At 46.0% G+C, this 16,845-nt stretch overlaps 2 protein-coding genes across 2 annotated transcripts in view; one reads left to right on the top strand and one right to left on the bottom strand.

The window, feature by feature from the left end:
* TMEM35B (transmembrane protein 35B) overlaps positions 1–16,845 on the top strand; it is a 225,240-nt gene that overhangs the window by 49,526 nt on the left and 158,869 nt on the right. The window lies entirely within an intron of this gene.
* DLGAP3 (DLG associated protein 3) overlaps positions 1–16,845 on the bottom strand; it is an 84,072-nt gene that overhangs the window by 2,865 nt on the left and 64,362 nt on the right. The window contains exons 6-10 of the mRNA XM_063140826.1: positions 16,422–16,762; positions 12,950–13,035; positions 7,506–7,930; positions 4,959–5,050; positions 3,822–3,965 (exon numbers count right to left, since the gene is read on the bottom strand). Of these exons, the coding sequence (XP_062996896.1) occupies positions 3,822–3,965; positions 4,959–5,050; positions 7,506–7,930; positions 12,950–13,035; positions 16,422–16,762 (1,088 nt within the window). The remainder of the gene's footprint in view (positions 1–3,821; positions 3,966–4,958; positions 5,051–7,505; positions 7,931–12,949; positions 13,036–16,421; positions 16,763–16,845) is intronic.

Below are 16,845 nucleotides of genomic sequence, written 5' to 3'. Positions count from 1 at the left end.
GTCCCCTTCACTCTGCAAAAGCACACAAAGAGGGTGGTGAGCTCCTAAGAGGCGGCACCTCTGAGTTGAAGCCCCCCCAGAGATCAGGCACCGTGAGGCTTGAACTGGGAGGAGGAGGAGGTGGCACTTTCATTTCTATACCACCCAATAGCTGAAGATCTCTGGGTGCTACAGCCAGACCAAATTGCAGGCAACAGCCAACTGTGACTGCCCTGGGAAGCCTGTGGGGGATGAGGATGGGCCAATTGGGGGCAGGTTAGCTGACGAACTTGGCAACTGGCATCCTGGGGCAGCTGTTGCTGCCCCCCCCAATGATGTCCTGCTCTGGGTCTCCCATGGCTCAGCATGACGAAAAATGCCAAGCAGCTGGATCTAATAGAGTGGCCACATGCCCTATTTTACGGAAGATAGACCTCTACTTGAAGGACTGTCCTGTCCAATTCTGGTTTGTACATAACAGTAAGCTATGGTTTATTTAACCCATGGTTTGTTGCCTTACCCAGGTTTTTCTTAAAGAGAATCAAACAAACCATGAGTTGTTTTCTCAATCCCTGGATGGTTTCCCTCGTCTTCATCCACTATCTCTCTGTGGTCATAGCTAGACCTAAGGTTTATCCCAGGATTGTCCTGGGGTCAAACCTGTTCACCTAAGTGCCACACAGGGCATCCAGTGCTCAGGCAGGGACGAACCCAGGATGATCCTGGGATAAACCTTAGGTGTAGCTACAGCCTGTGTATCCTAAATGCCTTTGCAGTGCTGTAGTACACACATGTAGCATGGCTGGGTTTTTTTTTTTACTGCTCTTGCCTGCTGCCTCAGTAGCCTGGTGAAGCAAGTCATGAACAAACCACAGTTCTGGGTTCACAAGTAACAACAACCCATGGTTTAAACAACCTGTAGTTCACACCCAAACAAAAATCAATGGGTTCTTTTTTCTGGGTTGATTGTGGTTAACAAACCATGGTTTGTTAGTGGGGCCATGTTCACACTTCATGACAACCCAGAATTCAACAACACATACCGTAGGCTTGCGTTATGCGCAAACCAAGCTAGTAAGTCAGTTCCTTAATAATAATAATAATAATAATAATAATAATAATAATAATAATAATAATTTATTTATTTATTTCTTACCCGAACAACATTAGAACAGGAATCAATACATCTTAAAAAAATCTTGATTTTACATTGATCTGGATAGGCCTGCCGGAAAAGGCTAGTCTTCAAAGCTGCCTTAAAATCACACAGAGTTAATTTTATGAATCTCCTCCGGCAGGCCATTCCACAATCTGGGGGCGACAGAAGAAAAAGTCCCCCGGGAAACTGATGTCAGCCTAGTTTTAGCTGACCGAAGTAAGTTCTCCCCAGAGGACCTGAGTGTGCGGGGCGGACTGTATGGCTGTATAGTTCCTTGTTGCACCTTTACTCCTGGGGGTCCTACTACTTGTCCCCACAGGATCATTTCGGGCACCTGCCCTGTGTATGGGGCACACTGTGCAGTCTCCACTAATTGCCCCATATTAAAGGCACAGGAGAAAATTAATTGCCTTTTCAGAGGGGCACTTCTCATTCTTTGTGCTGGATGTTACAGGACAGGCCATGAGAAAATGCTGGAAGGCCTGGACATGGTAATGGACTGGATGAGGGCTAATAAACTGAAACTCAAGCCAGACAAGATGGAGGTACTGTTAGCGGGTGGTTCATTTGTCCAGCGAGGTGATGTTTGCCCTGTCCTGGACGGGGTTGCACTCCCCCTAAAGGATCGGGTCCGTAGTTTGGGGATGCTCTTGGATCCAGAACTGTTGCTTGAGGCACAGGTGAACTCAGTGGCAAAGAGCACCTTTTATCAGCTTACGTTGATATACCAACTGCGCCCTTATCTGGACGGAGATAGCCTAGCTACAGTTATCCATGCTCTGATAACCTCTCGTTTGGATTACTGCAATGCATTATACGTGGGGCTGCCTTTGAAAACGGTCCAGAAACTTCAACTGGTACAAAACAGGGCAGCATGGTTACTAACAGGGACTGGCCGACAAGAACACATCACGCCAGTCCTTTTCCAGCTTCATTGGCTGCCAGTCCAGGTCCGGGCCCGATTCAAAGTGCTGGTATTAACATTTAAAGCCCTAAACAGCTTGGGCCAGGCTATCTGAAGGAACGCCTCCTCTCATATGTACCTGCCTGGACCCTAAGGTCATCCTCAGGGGTCCTACTCCGCGAGCCCCTGCCAAAGGAAGTGAGGCAGGTGGCTACCAGGAGGAGGGCTTTCTCTGCTGTGGCACCCCGGCTGTGGAATGAGCTCCCTACGGAGGTTCGCTTGGCACCTACATTATATGCTTTTAGACGCCAGGTGAAGACCTCTTTATTCTCCCAGCATTTTAACAGTCTATAAATAAATTTTAACTTGGTGTTTTAAATTTGTAATTTTGCATTGCTGCTGTTTTTATCTGGTTGAGCTTTTATATTGTATTTTATATTATGGTTTTATACTGTTGTTTTATACTTTGAATGTTTTAAATTTTTGTGAACTGCCCAGAAAGCTCCGGCTATTGGGCGGTATAGAAATGTAATAAATAAATAAATAAATAAATAAATAAATAAATAAATAAACAAATAAGGGCTGGAGAAGTGTTCAGGAAGGACTGAAGGAGGGGGACAGGGGGGTGGGCTCCCTCCAGGTGTTGAGATGCCATGCAATTATTCTTCAGGAGCATCAATTGCTCACTGGTTTCTCAGTGACTCTTCTTGCTTGCAGTTTAATGGGCTTGTGTGCTACTGTAAGTATGCACGGCACAGGCACAAATCCCTTTGAGTTTTTGTTTTGTTTTGTTTTATCATCATAAAAGAAGTCTTTGTTGTTTTTGGTTTACTTCTGTTCATCACCTTGCTGTGATCATCTCATTATTATGAGGTATGTAAAAAAAAAAGAAGAAGAAGAAAAAATGCGGCAGATGCTCTTAAAATACACTGCTTTATCATTATCATTACCTTTATTTTATTGTAATTATTATTGTCCTGTTTAGACTATTCTGGGTAATGGGGAGAGTGAAGAAGATTGGAGAAGGCAAAATGTCGGTTGGAGAATGGATATTGTATATGTACAAGGTTATTGTTATTTCTGGTCAAATCTTAAAATATGAAAAAAATAAAGTGTTCCATAAAAGCACACACTGTGCTGTTTCTTTTTTGCAGTTTGATTTCAAATATCATCAAGAGGAAGCCTTTGAACCTTGCTATGAATTAGTCCCCACTGACTACTGAAGAAAAAAGGGCCTTGCCCATGGTCCAGCAGAGAAGTGCAGCACTGAAGTCAATTTAACCATAGGGGTAATGGCTTCATCAAGGCCAAATTGGAAACTATGCACCATCCAGGACAAGCCTACAGTGGAAAGGCAGAACGTGGCACTGGATGCAAATTCAGAATCCAGGGAAACTCAACTTTCGTTGCTTTTTAAATTTTTTTAAAGGGGCAACTTTCTAGTCCTTCAGGCTGCAAAGGTATCTTGGAAGACGTGTGCGTCAGGCCTGCTGAAATTTCAAAACAGCGGCTGAATAAGATTCCTCTTGGTTGAGGGTGGGGCTCCCCACATAACCGCTCCCCCTCACTGGCAAAAGTGGAATAAAGTACACAAATGAATTGTGCGAAATAACAATCAGATTTGCAACGATGCATGACAAGTTTCAGAATGTAACTTGCCCTGATGCAGTACTTTTGTTTGCTTGGGCATGGAGTTCTACTGAATTACTTTTGTTTTTTACCACCCAAGACACACAGCCACTTGTCCTGTTCTCACCCCTCCTTTCTTCCCTCTCTTACCTTGGGCTCGAGGGGTTTCCACCCGTTGGCTTTGAGCTGGTGCAGCTCAGCAAACTTCAGGCTGACGTCTTCAAAGGACAGCTGCAGGAGGTCCCAGAATCCAGCCAGGTCCTGGAAAGTGGGCATGGGAAAAGCGTTGGGGTCCTGATGGGGTGGGGGGTGGGGGGTGAGGTTGGAGAAGGAAAAGGCATAGGCAATCAAAGGCTTCCTCCAGTGGGCAGGGGCGCAAAGATGGGTGTGGCCAGATGAACCTGGGGCAGATCTACACCTTGTGTCAAATAATTATGTTCCCATCATGGTCACGCTGCATCCTTCTTGCACATTTATTTATACCTTGCAGGATGCACAATGACACCTGCTGAGCCATTTCGGATAATGCAGAATAAAAAGCAGGAAATCACGCTATGAAAGCGGTATAAGGAATGTGCCATGTGCCCCAACAGTGATCAGTGCATCAATACCTCTATAAAGCAGGAGTGTAGATCTAGCCCTGGATGAATGCAGACTCAAGTCAGATCTGGATTTCCCAGACTACCTCTTCTCTAAATTTTGTTTTTGTTTTTAAAAGAGAGTACAAGTCCACATGCCCATGGAAAGGCATGAGACTGTGTCAAAACTGGCACCACCCACATGCCAGTTCCCTCCACGTGTAACATGCATTGATTCCTGATGTCAGGATGTGTGTTTTTATGCCTGCACCAGTGACAGTCAGTGGCCCTGGTGGGGAGGGGAGGTGCGTGGTTGGGGTGTCACATCATGTAGCAGTGGCGGCTGGTGGCTCTGATGTCAGTGGGGCAGTGAATATGCTCCAGGTTTCAGTCAGAACCAGTCAGAACACTAAGGGAGCTAACCAAGGTGCTTTGCTCAGAGCTGGCTGCCAACCTGCTTTGCGACTTGGACAGCTCCTTTAGAGTTCTGACTGAAACCCAGAGTGGATTCATTGCCCCACTGATGTCAGAGACATCAGTCTCCACTGCTACATGTTACGGGGGAAAACTCAGCCTGGGGTGTGAGTGCTCCATCCTGCCCTCAAAAAGGAAGCTGGACTCACAGGGGGCATTTAAAAAATGACAAAGTTTTAAGCCCACAAAAACTCATTTAAAAGAACCTTAGGCGGACACAAGGAGATTCTCTCACCATATTCTGCTGGCAGAGCCGGTAAAACTGCTGGACTTTCTGGGACATCAGGAGCTGGGCACTGCCCACTGCGCTCCGGATCTTCTCAAGAACTGGGGATGTGAACAGAGAAAATGAGAAAGTCAACGGTGAAACAGTCGCCATTCGAGTCACCCCGAAGCCTGCCGAGTATTGGAGAGTTTCCGTTGGTTCTCCAAGCATAAGGGCAAACTATGTCATGTCCCCATTGGACGAATCTCCTCTGAGGATCTAGAATACCCAGAGATGGGCAATGTCAAGGAACAACCCACATCAGGAGAACCCAGAAAGCCTTAGGCCCTTGGGGGAAATGGCTGTGGCTCCATCCCTGCAAGAGGAGGGGAGGTTGTCATCTCAAGAGGCAGGCCAGTAGGGTTGCTTGGAGGAGTGCACAGTTACAAAGGAGGACTCCTCAAGAGGAACTGACTCATCAGGAGCAAGGCCCTCTTCATGAGAAGGGCTGTTGCCAGACAACTTCTAATGAACTGCAGCTGAGTCCTGGGTGGGACTTCAGAAGCTCTGGCTATATAAGTCTTCCATCGAAGCTTACTAGCTGCTGGAAACAATGTGTTAACTTCAGTGCCAGTGTCCTGGTTTCTTAGCTTTGCCTTGTGATTGGATATCTGGACTTCTGCTGTTTGGGCTGCTTTTCTGCTTCACTACTCTCCTGTTTTGACCTTGGCTGTGCCTCAAACCTTTCTTCTGGAAGTCACCCACTTGCCCAGTAATATTGTGATTGTCCACTGTAGTCCACTGTAGCCTGACTACTTCTGCCTTAAACTGATCCCATACCTCTGTGCTTGACTATTTGCCTGTTGGATCTGCGGCTTTATTTGCTTAAGACAGAGTCAGACCCAGCTGGAGCAGGACTAGCTAGATGTGATGTTAAATATGTTTTCATTTGAAAGCGCAGTCTCTTCTTCTTTTCTCTTTTAAAAATGCAAATAGCAAATAGCAAGTAGGGGTTGGGTTGATTATTATTGGGATTGGAGCAGATGTGTGTATGTGAGGGTGGGTTTAAGCTTTTTCTGCCAACCTCACCCTGCATCATTGGTCCCAGCTTCCTTGAAAACCAGGACGATCAAACATTGCTGTGTAATCTGATACCTACAGCACCAACCCCAGCCTAATCTATTCAGGCTGTCAATCTTTTGAGACTGGGCATATCTGAAGTGCAGATTTCACGGCTGCCCCATCTGGCCAATTATTTTTTAGTTTCTGTTCCCCCGCCCCACTGCTTTTTGGACCACCTAGCCATATGAAGAGTTCTGGAGCACTCGGTAGCTTGCACATTTTTGTGGAATTTTGGTTGGTCCTAAAAAGGGGATTGCCTGATTGTGGATTTTGGGATGCTCCACCCTCTCTCATAGACCTGTTCAGCAACTTTTGCATTTAAATGAATGCTCAAATTGCTTTTCTATTTATAATATTCAAAGCAATGTACAATAAAACAGTAGGACACAGAATCGATGTGTTCTTATTTTATGGAATATGCTGTTATAAGATGGGGGTGTCTCTGAAAGGGGACTGGACAAATCAATGGAAGAGGAAGAGAGGTCTTTCAGTAGCTGGAAGTCACAGTAGCTGAATGGAACCCCCAGGTGCAAGGGCAGTATATCATTATATATATCAACACTGATTGCTGGTGGGAGAGAGCAAGGGAGAGCTATTGCCTTGATGCCCCACCTGTGGGATCCCCAGAATCATCTGATTGGCTGCTGTGGAAAACAGGATGCTGGAGAGCATGGACCTTTGGTCTCAATTCAGTAGGGCTCATCTTCTCGATGCATCTGGCTGAGTATGGGGAGAAGCGTGATGCTGAACTAGGTGGGCTTTTTGGCCGATCCAGCGGGGATCTTTTTATATTAACACAATCCCTATCATATAAAGCAAAGGTGTTCAACCTCTTTCAGCCTGTGGGCTAAACTGAAATTCAGAGGCGCTCTCGGGGGCAGGGTGGGGAAAGAAGGGCTGCATTCCAGTGGTGGGTGGGAGGGGCAATGGCAAAAAGAGTGGAGACAAAACACCTGAATGTTTTACTTAGACTTCATGGAGAAGACTTGGCTATGGATGGTGTCATGGGACTTCTGCCTCTTTGGATTGGGGAAGCCCGGGAGCCAGCTGCCCTGTAGCCACAACAGGTTGCATTGCGGTCCTCAGACATGGAGGATTAGGACCAGGATGAAACTACCCTGCCACAGCCACTTCCACATTGTTGCAGCTGGAGATTGGTAAAGCAGACTAGGCTCCTTAGAGACAGACTCTCAACCAGCATGGAGGCAAGGCCACATAAACTAAATCCAACCACACTTCTATTTAAACCTCAGGCTTGCTCTGATCCTTGTTGGAGCAACATACAGACAACCCTTTCTAGCTTCCAGTATTCTGCAGTGCTGCTCTCTTTCTGCTTTGCTTCCTGAGAAACCAGATGTGACCTGACCCTTGCTCCAGATCTAATCCAGAGCAGAACTCTGTGCAAGCCTGAAACAATACAACTCCCCTAGCCCACCGTGCGCTGCAGAGACTCACTCTCTTCTGGCAAATCGTAATCTTCAGCCTCCAATTCCATCTGCTGGCACCAGCCTTCCATCTTTTCTACTTCTGCTTGCAGCAGCTTGATGAACCACTCGCCATCCCGGTGGCAGGGCGATGCCCGGCCAGAATCGGGCAGGCTGCGCGAGCCCCTGTCCATCCAGTTATCCTGGCGCGGCACTTCCACTGTGTCATACTGCATCTGATAGTCTTCCCGGTAAGCCCACTGGCCTTGCGTGTGCACTGTCTTGTAGACAGAGTACTGCCGTGTGGACTCCGGCTCTGAGGAATGTCGCTGGAAGGATCGCCCAAACTGAAGGGCCTTGTCTTCCGTCGCCACTGCCAGCCCTGCCAGCCCTTCCAGCTCCAGGTCAGCCTGTACACCAGCCGTCACGCTGTTCGACCGCTTGAACCGAGCGCGCCTGGGATAAGGAGGGGAGAGGGTTAGAGTCCTGCAGAGACCTGTAACACCCACCAACTCTGCAGAGAGAGAGAGAAGAGAGAGAGAGAGGGGACTAGAATGAATGTATGGAACTACCCCTACTCCAAGGCAGGTCACTGGTTCATCCAGGTCAATATTGCCTGCACTGACTGGCAGCAGCACTCCAGGGCAGTGGAGGCTGGTGGCTCTGATTTTGGTGGGGCTGTGAATCCATTCTGGGTTTGAGTCAGAACTGGGCAGAATTCCGAAGGAGCTATCTGAGGTGCTGAACCTAGTTTGGGGGTAGGGTTCAGCACCTTGGAAAACCCCACTAGTGTTCTAGCTGGTTCTGACTGAAATCCAGAGTGGATTCACAGCCCCACCGAAATCAGACCCACCAGCCTCCAGTGACCTGATCAAACTCTTGTGTGTGTGTGTGTGTGTGTGTGTTTAAAATGGTAAGGAGGTGGTGGAGGGGAGAGGAATAAAAATTGAGACTCGGAGGCTTTGTGAGCACTTTTTTTAAAATGCTATCTCTCTTTGGTCCATTTTTCTTGATTTAAATGGCCTTATCCCTCAAGATGTCATTTGCCCTACAGGGGAGAATAAACACACATTCTTTGTCCGTGGGGCTGATTTAGATGGGGAAATGAGCCTACACCCCCCTCTCTGGGTGCAGTGGTTCTGAACCAATCACATCTCCCCCACCCCCACCGGTTCGGCTTATTTCAACTTTAAAAAGTCCTGTGGGAGAGTTTGATCACCTCTATAAAACCGGTCCCTTACTTCTTCGGGTGTGTCTAAACCATCCTTCTCCAACCTGGTGCTTGCTGTACATCTTGGACTACAACTCCCAGCATTCCCCAGTCATGTATTCACATGCTGTACTCTGGGAAACCTGGGAATTGGGGGAGGGAAAGGGAGTTCTCTTCAAATAGTTTCCAATGGGAACTCCTCCCCCCTCTGTTGTTAATTGAGTGTCTGTCTCTCTCTCTGTGTGTTTATCAGGACCTCTTCTCCCCACACATTGCAGTCTGGTTCAAAACAGACCCCTGTATTTACAAGTAATTTTTTTAAAAAAAATGATGCTGAAGGTGACACATTTAATGTCACATGCAGTTAAGGCCCTTAGTATTCAGAACAATGGAGCCCAAAGGAACCAGCAGAGTTTAATTAGCACCAGGAATGAGGCCTGGAAAGTATTCTAAATCAGAGCAAAAAATAACTAAATTTTAAAAATAAGATCCCTGAGCATGTGTTCTTCCCAAAGTAAAGTGCTCTTCCCAAAGCACTGAATAGCCAGCACCTACATATGTAAGATTTGGAGGGAGGCCTCTCCACCTGTGAGAGGTGACTTCAGACATGTTTGAGCCCCGGCACCTCTCTGACCTCAAAAACGCCCCCCCCCCACCGGGGTCGAGATCAGACAATCAACCGGTGAGCAGCGGTGTCCCTCCCTGTGTTCTTACATTGAGCTGCCTTTCCCTCCCTCCTGTTCCCTGGCCCGTTTCTATGGCAACCAGTGTTGGATGGATGCTGAAGGACCACAGAGAGCGATTGAGCAAGCGAGAGAGCAGGAGAAGGACGTGCCAGCCAGCTCCTCGTTGAATGGAGAAATGGGACAGCTAGTAGTGATCACCTCATGTGCCCTAGGATTCAAGTGTCCGTGCAATGAACTGTAGGGAATTAGCAAAGTGGGGGCTGGTATGCTGGAGATCTGGTGTGCCCAGTACACACCCCACATGCACTCATACCACATGCACACCCTTCTTGAGGAACGTAAGAAGCTACATTCTACTGGGGCCATAGCTAGACCTAAGGTTTATCACTGGATCGTCCAGGGGTCAAACCTGTTCACCTAGGTGACACACAGGGGATCCAGTGCTCAGCCAGGGGCAAACCCTGGATGATCCCAGGATAAACCTTAGGTCTAGCTGTGGCCTGAGTCATACCGCTGGTGTCCATCTACCTCAGCAGGGGTGGGTAATTCCAGGGCTGGCATGGCGGCCACTTTTGCCCCCTTGGGTCCTCACTCCTGTCACTGCCATGCCGGCAAATTTGTCAGTGGTCAAACAACTTACGATTTGCCACTGATTTTCATTGGCAAACCACTACGGAAGGCTAAAACAGCCAAATTGGCATAGAAAGGCAAGTCCTGTCTCGCTAATGTACTAGAATTCTTTGAGAGTGTCAACAAACATGTAGACAGGGGTGATCCGGTGGACATTGTTTACTTGGATTTCCAAAAGGCTTTTGATAAAGTCCCCCACCAAAGACTCCTAAATAAACTTAGTAGACGTGGAATAAGAGGCGAGGTCCTCTTATGGATCAGTAACTGGTTAAAGAATGGAAAGCAGAGAGTAGGAATAAATGGTCAATTCTCCTGATGGAGGGAAATAAATAGTGGGGTCCCACAGGGATTGGTATTGGGACCAATTCTTTTCAACTTATTCATAAATGATCTGGAATTAGGAGTGAGCAGTGAAGTGGCCAAGTTTGCCAACAATATCAAATTATTTAACGTTGTTAAAACCCAAAGGGATTGTGAAGAGCTCCAAAGGGATTTCTCTGAGCTGGGAGAGTGGGTGTCCAAATGGCAGATGCAGTTCAATGTAAGCAAGTGTAAGATGATGCACATTGGGGCAAACCCCCCAACTTCAAGTATAACATAATGGGATCTGAGCTGGCAGTGACTGAACAAGAAAGAGATCTTGGGCTTGTGGTGGACAGCTTGATGAAAATGTCCACCCAGTGTGCGGCCGCTGTAAAGAAGGCAAACTCCATGTTAAGCATTATAAGAAAAGGAATTGAGAATAAAACTGCCCGTATCATACTGCCCTTATACAAATCTATGATCAGCTTAGAACAGGTACCTTAAGAATGGAATTATCTAAATTTGAAAAATTAATTTGGGGGGGGGGAGTTTTAAAGGTTTACTGTCCAAAATATATATATTGCTGTTAGATCAAGATTTAAGTAAAAGTGAATTCTTTAAAACTCATTTTGCATCATAGATGCAAAAATTAATGAAGAAGAAATAGAGAACAATTTTCACAAGAGGAAATTCCCTCCTCATCACAACAGTTAAAGCTGCAGGAGCCCTGCCCTCTTTTGTATCTGGTCACTCTAGTATAGCTCCTGCAGCTTTAACTGTTGTGATGAAGAGGGAATTTCACCAGGTGCTGCAGGCATACAAAGGACACCTGCTGGAATTCCTTTTTCTAAGCAACTGTTAAAGATACAAGAGCCCCATCCTCCTTTTCATAAGGTCACCCTAGGCCCAGTTTGAGAATTAGTTTTGAAAGACAGGTCTCATCCATGGAATGTGTGAAGTGGCAGTTCAGTAGAGTCCAGCTGAAGAAAAACATCTTTTCTTCACAAAGAAGTAAAAATTAAAAGCAGACGGCCTTTTCTACACCAAGAAAAGTTGAATTCTGCCACTTGTATACATTATGGAAACTAAGGACATGTGGATAATTGTTTTTTACTTTGCAGAGTTTATTAAGCCTCTGCAGGTAGTGTGAGGGGTGTTTTGGAGCCTTCTGACCTTTGGAAGTCTCCTTCTGCAACCCTGACATCGTCTGGATATTTCAATCGGTGTCACGGGCACACTTCCAAGCAGCCCTTTGTAACTAGAGACCTGGGCAGGATCTACACTACTGCTTTAAAGTGCTTTATAGCAGTTATAAAGCGCTTTAACTGCTTTAAAGCGCTGTAAAACTGTTATAAAGCACTTTAAAGCAGTAGTGTAGATCCGGCCCCGATCTACACTAAGCAGGATATAACACTTTTAAAACGGTATGAAAATGGTATATGTAATGTGTCCTGGGCCTGAACAGTTGTCATAACCTTAAACCATTATAAGCAGTAGTGTAGATCCTACCTAGCTTTCTTTCCAAAAGTGAAAGCTGAAGTTCTTAAGAAGCTGAACCCAGTCTCCGCTCAACTGTTCAACCATGAAAGCGGAGAGACAGAGAGGGCGCCCAAACACCTCATGGAGAATGCGAACGAGGCCCCTGCCCCAGACTCGGTCCCATTCAACTATGTGGTTCTTACTCTAGAGTAGGCATGTTTAGGTTTCCTGACCAGAACAGTGTCAGCTTCCCCTTGCCAGGCCAACATTGACCACATACTTCTCTAAAACCTAATTGCAATATTTTCTCTTCACTTATATTGTTAATATGATCTTAGGGGAAAGCATAGTGTGTCGTTCTACCATAATTGCACAGTTTCAGGCTGCCATACTATTGTATTTGCGCAGAAAGAATACATATATATATATACATATATATATATATATATATATATATATACTGCAAGGGGAAGGAGAACGCAGGGGGCAGGGCGTGAATTTTCGCTGGCACAGTAGCGGTACAGGTGAAAAGATAACATGAGCTTAAATAGTGCAACAATGCACAGATGTGAACGTGCCCAGCGCTAGACTCACTAAGGAAACAGAGGGGGAAACTGAGGACTCAAAGCGGTAAAAAAAAGTAGGTGTGATAGAGCTCTCCGTGTCTGTGTGCCCCCCCTTTACTGTACGAGCCGGTAAGGTTGCTTCCAGATGGGTAGCCCCTAGCACTATCAGTCCAAAGGCATTGTGCATGCTGTCTTGTCTTTCCCTGTTTAACGGGTTTTCTGCAGTAAGAAAGAAGATGGAAGAAGCGGTAGGAAAATCCAGGAGGGCTAGAAATGGAAGAGGAGGTCTGCACCGCCCATAAAATTCCGTGCATGTATCCGGGCGATGGCACCATCAAAACCTCACCTGGCAGCACCCATAGATAACTCAGCTGTCGCTAGCTGGCAAAGTCTGTAGCTCCATGAGTCGAATCTCTGTAGAAGGTTTGTGCTGTGCATATTGATCTGGAAGTGAAGGGCCAGGTTTGTTCAGCCACAATGGCACTAAGGCAGCAGAATGCTAAAGCCGCAGCTCTCAGGGCGGGGGGAGGCGGCGGCGGGGGGGGGGGAATGGACAGCTGATGACACAAGTATCCCGAGAGGGTTGTTTAACCAGCCATACCTTTTATCTTCTTCCACTTGCACCCCAATGGAGTGAAACTCTCGTCGGTTTCTGTTTTCTGTGTCAGAATCGGATATGGTTTCCACCTGGGGGAAGAGGAAGGAGAAAGACATTTCAAAGCAAAGTGGAGGAAAAATGTGTTGATAAATGGGAAAGGAAGGAAGGAAGGAAGGAAGGAAATATTGATCCAGAAGAAGTATCAAGTGTAGTGGTGGGTGGATAAGTGGAGATAAAAGAAGGGAGAGATGTAGAGAAAGAGATTGATAATAGCAGAAAACGGGGGGACGGACTCAGAAGGAAGGGAGGAAGGAAGCAGAAGTGGAAGAAAGAATAAAGGAGGCAAGATGTTGGAAGAGAAGGAAAGGAGGATAAGAAAAGTAAAAACCACAGAAAGAGCAGAAGAATAAATAAACAAAAGGAAAAAAGACGGGTAGGTAAGCAGGTGAAAGAAAAGAATAAAAGAGCATAAGGAAGGGGAGGAGAATTTGGATAGGCAAGTGGAAAAAGGGAGGGGTGAGGGGAAAATTGAAAACAATAGTAATAATTAAAGAACCATCAAAAGAAATGAATGAAAGAAAAACAGATGGATAGATCAGTGGAAGAAAATAATCCACCTTGAAAGAAAAACAACAACAAAAGAGTAAAGGGATAGGAAAGTTGAAGAAAGACTGAGAAAGAAAGAAAGAAAGAAAGAAAGAAAGAAAGAAAGAAAGAAAGAAAGAGATTGATAAGTCAAATAAGCAGTGGAATTTGAGCAGAAGAAAGAGAGCAAAGGAGAAAGATCCATATGTGGGTGGGATGGTGGAGGAACAGGGACGGCTCTGGCAAAACAGGCCTGTGCATTCTGAATTTCCAGCACCAGATGCAAAAGGAAATCCAGATAAACTCTGAGCGTAGAGCAGAGATCAAGCACTATGGAATGCTGGCCTTTCCTTTCATCCCTTCTTCCGGAGGGATGCCAAGCCAGGTTCAAAGGCACAGGCCTTATCGCCCAGATGCACCTAACTGCAAGCTACGTGGAGAAAGATCAACCCAAATGCCCGGAGAGGGTCTTCATGGAATAACTTTGCTCCTTTGGCTTAAATGAAAAACAAAACAAAACTCCACAGCCATAACAGTTGGAGTTTCAGACATATGGAGGACTGGGGAGATCCACGTTCAAATTTCTGTGCATCTCTAAGCCTAATCTACCTCACAGGGCTGTTGTGAGAATAACATGCGGGAGGAGAACCCACATATGCTGGTTTGACCTACACAAAGGAAAGGTGGGATGTAAATTGTGACAAAATGATGAGACCCCTGCCCTCTTTCGTATCTGGTTACTCTAGTATAGCTCCTGCAACTTTAACTGTTGTGATGAAGAGGGAATTTCACCAGGTGCTGCATGCATACAAATGACACCTGCTGAAATTACCTTGTCAATACAACTGTGAAAGACACAGCAGCCCTGTCCTCCTTTTCATATGGTCACCCTACCACCTACCTCCTAAGTAAAGGAAGAGCAAGGGCCCTGAGCCCAACCCATGAGAATTTCTCCAAAATGTCTTCTCTTTTCGGCACGGCGCTAGAAACAAGAACAGCAACAAACAAGGTGGAATTTCTAGTTGGCCTCCCATTGCCTCGACCCTGCTTGAACAAACCCCTAGTGACGACTGGAATGGAAACAATAAATGGGGCATTTTGAACACTTTAAACGGCATGCAAAGTTCTGATTTCCTCTGTAGAACATGACGCCTGGTTGCTGTGCCTTTACAAGACGCCGGCTGCAGCTTAATTGATTCATTTTGCATCAGCTTTGAGTGATTCGTTAAGAGCCGAAGACCCCGCTTTCAACATTCCTGACCTTGTCAAACAAGCGACCGCGCACCATGAAGTCGGATCAGACACTTCCTTTCCGCCAACGTGCCCCCTTGGCTGAACCGCTCGGATACACTTGTCTGAACTTCATTTAACCTCTCTCTGTAACACCTGTGCTGATTCTAACTGACAAGGGACAGGCCCGCTAACGAAGCACAAATGAACGGCAAGCAGCAGGAAATGCAAATTTAGGAGGCTAATACAAATTAAAAACTTGAAAAAATGTGAAGACTGATGGAATTGAAATTAAGCAAATGCCTGCCTTGGATCTCTTTTTCATTCGAAGTTTGAAGTTGCTGTGAAAATCGGGAATCTTTGCTTGCTGTAGCCATGAAAAGACACCATGAGACAATGGGATTTTCCACTTCTGGGTGGACATGGCCTCACATTACCACTTCTGGCCTTTTCTGTTTGCCAACATGAGTTGAGAGACAGGTTGTCCTTCCATATTCCCTTGTTAGAAGGATGGAAGACATCTTTGATCCATTTTGAAAAGGACAGTCTACTCAACTCTCTCTATGGTCAGGAGGACAGAACTAATAAAATGTCACAACAGCCTACATGGCTCCTTTAATTCTTATGAAGAACTGTCACTAGATCTTCCAGTAAATAAGGATATGCATTCAAATAAGGATATGTAATCATTTTGCAAAGAATGAAAAAAATAAATGAATGGGGTTCATTTATTTCATTCAAATCATAACCAGTAAAAATAAATAAATACCAGAGTAACAAATAAATCCTGGATCTCATATATTCATTTGTTTCCATTTATTTTGTACCTAGGTTTTGGAACTTCTTCCCAAGGGCCCCCTTCCTCACCCCCTCTTTTGTGAGTTGGTAAAACGTTTTCTTTTTTAGGACACATTTTGGTTGAAAGAGGAAGTAAACCACTTGCACGTGGCCCATTCAGTGGGCTGTTTTGATCCTGCTGCTTGTTCATGTAAAGAAGCCACTTTTGCCTTCTGCGTCTGTGGCCTGGTGAAACAACCTATGAATCATCTATGAATCTGGGTCCAAATGTAATGGCAACCCATGGCTTAAACAACCTGCAATTCACAATCCAACAACAGACCATGGGTTCTTTCTTGGTTTGTTCATGGCTAACAAGTTATAGTTAACCCGTAGTTCTGGGTCTTCACATAATGACAAGGCATGATTCAAGAATCCATGGTTAATTAAACCATTGTTTGTCAGTACATTGCACCGTCCATTGGCCTTGTAATATTCCATACCTTTGCTACCATGAATCACAGGAAATTAAGCATGGCAAGTTACCAGAAAAAGTAGAATGAGATTGAGTTCTCATGGGGATGTGAGGTGTAAATGCTCCCTACAGCTAAACCCCCTGAAAGAAGGTGTAACCTGCCACGATTTGATCTCAGTTTCTTTGACCATCTTGGAGCAGGCACAGACGCTCCTAGATGAGCTGAACACCCTGAAATATCATGAAGAATTCTGTGGCATGCTTTACCTTTGCGCTCGGAGTTGGCCAAGCCAGAAGCAACGTAAGACAACAACTCACCTGCAAAGCTTCCTGGATTGCTTCACCCCAACTGTTCCCTACCCCCAGGATGCGGTTTCCTGCAACTTCAAGCCCATCCCCTCAACCTACCTGAACTCCAATAGATGGGCGCCATTTCCTCTGACGAGCCAAACTTCTCAACTCCTCCCTCCCTGGAATCGTCCTGACGATGAGGGTGGAGGGTTTGGGGGAAGTCCTGGGCTGGATGGAAGGCAAGTCTAGGGACATGGCAGTGATCTTGGTACTTTCTAAACTCTCGGTGGAATTGCAGCGCTTCGTGGCCTCTTTGGACCATGACGGGCTTCTGTTGACCTCTCTGGGCAGGAAGCTGTCGTGGGTGGAATCAGTGCTGCTCTGCGTTGTAACAGAAATGAGGGGCTTGGCTTTGATCCCTGGAGGAAGGGGAGGCAGAGCTTTCCTATAACTAAAGGCTACATGGAGGTTGGGGGTGGGAAGGGAAGAGAAAGCGAAAGGTCAATCAAAAGGGAGGCTTATGCTGTGAAGGCACCTATTG

This window comes from Elgaria multicarinata, chromosome 13 (assembly GCF_023053635.1).
Source record: "Elgaria multicarinata webbii isolate HBS135686 ecotype San Diego chromosome 13, rElgMul1.1.pri, whole genome shotgun sequence".
NCBI classification, from domain to species: Eukaryota; Metazoa; Chordata; class Lepidosauria; order Squamata; family Anguidae; genus Elgaria; species Elgaria multicarinata.
The sequence above is the reverse complement of the archived record's forward strand: the minus strand, read 5'-3'. Positions and strand labels throughout refer to the sequence as shown.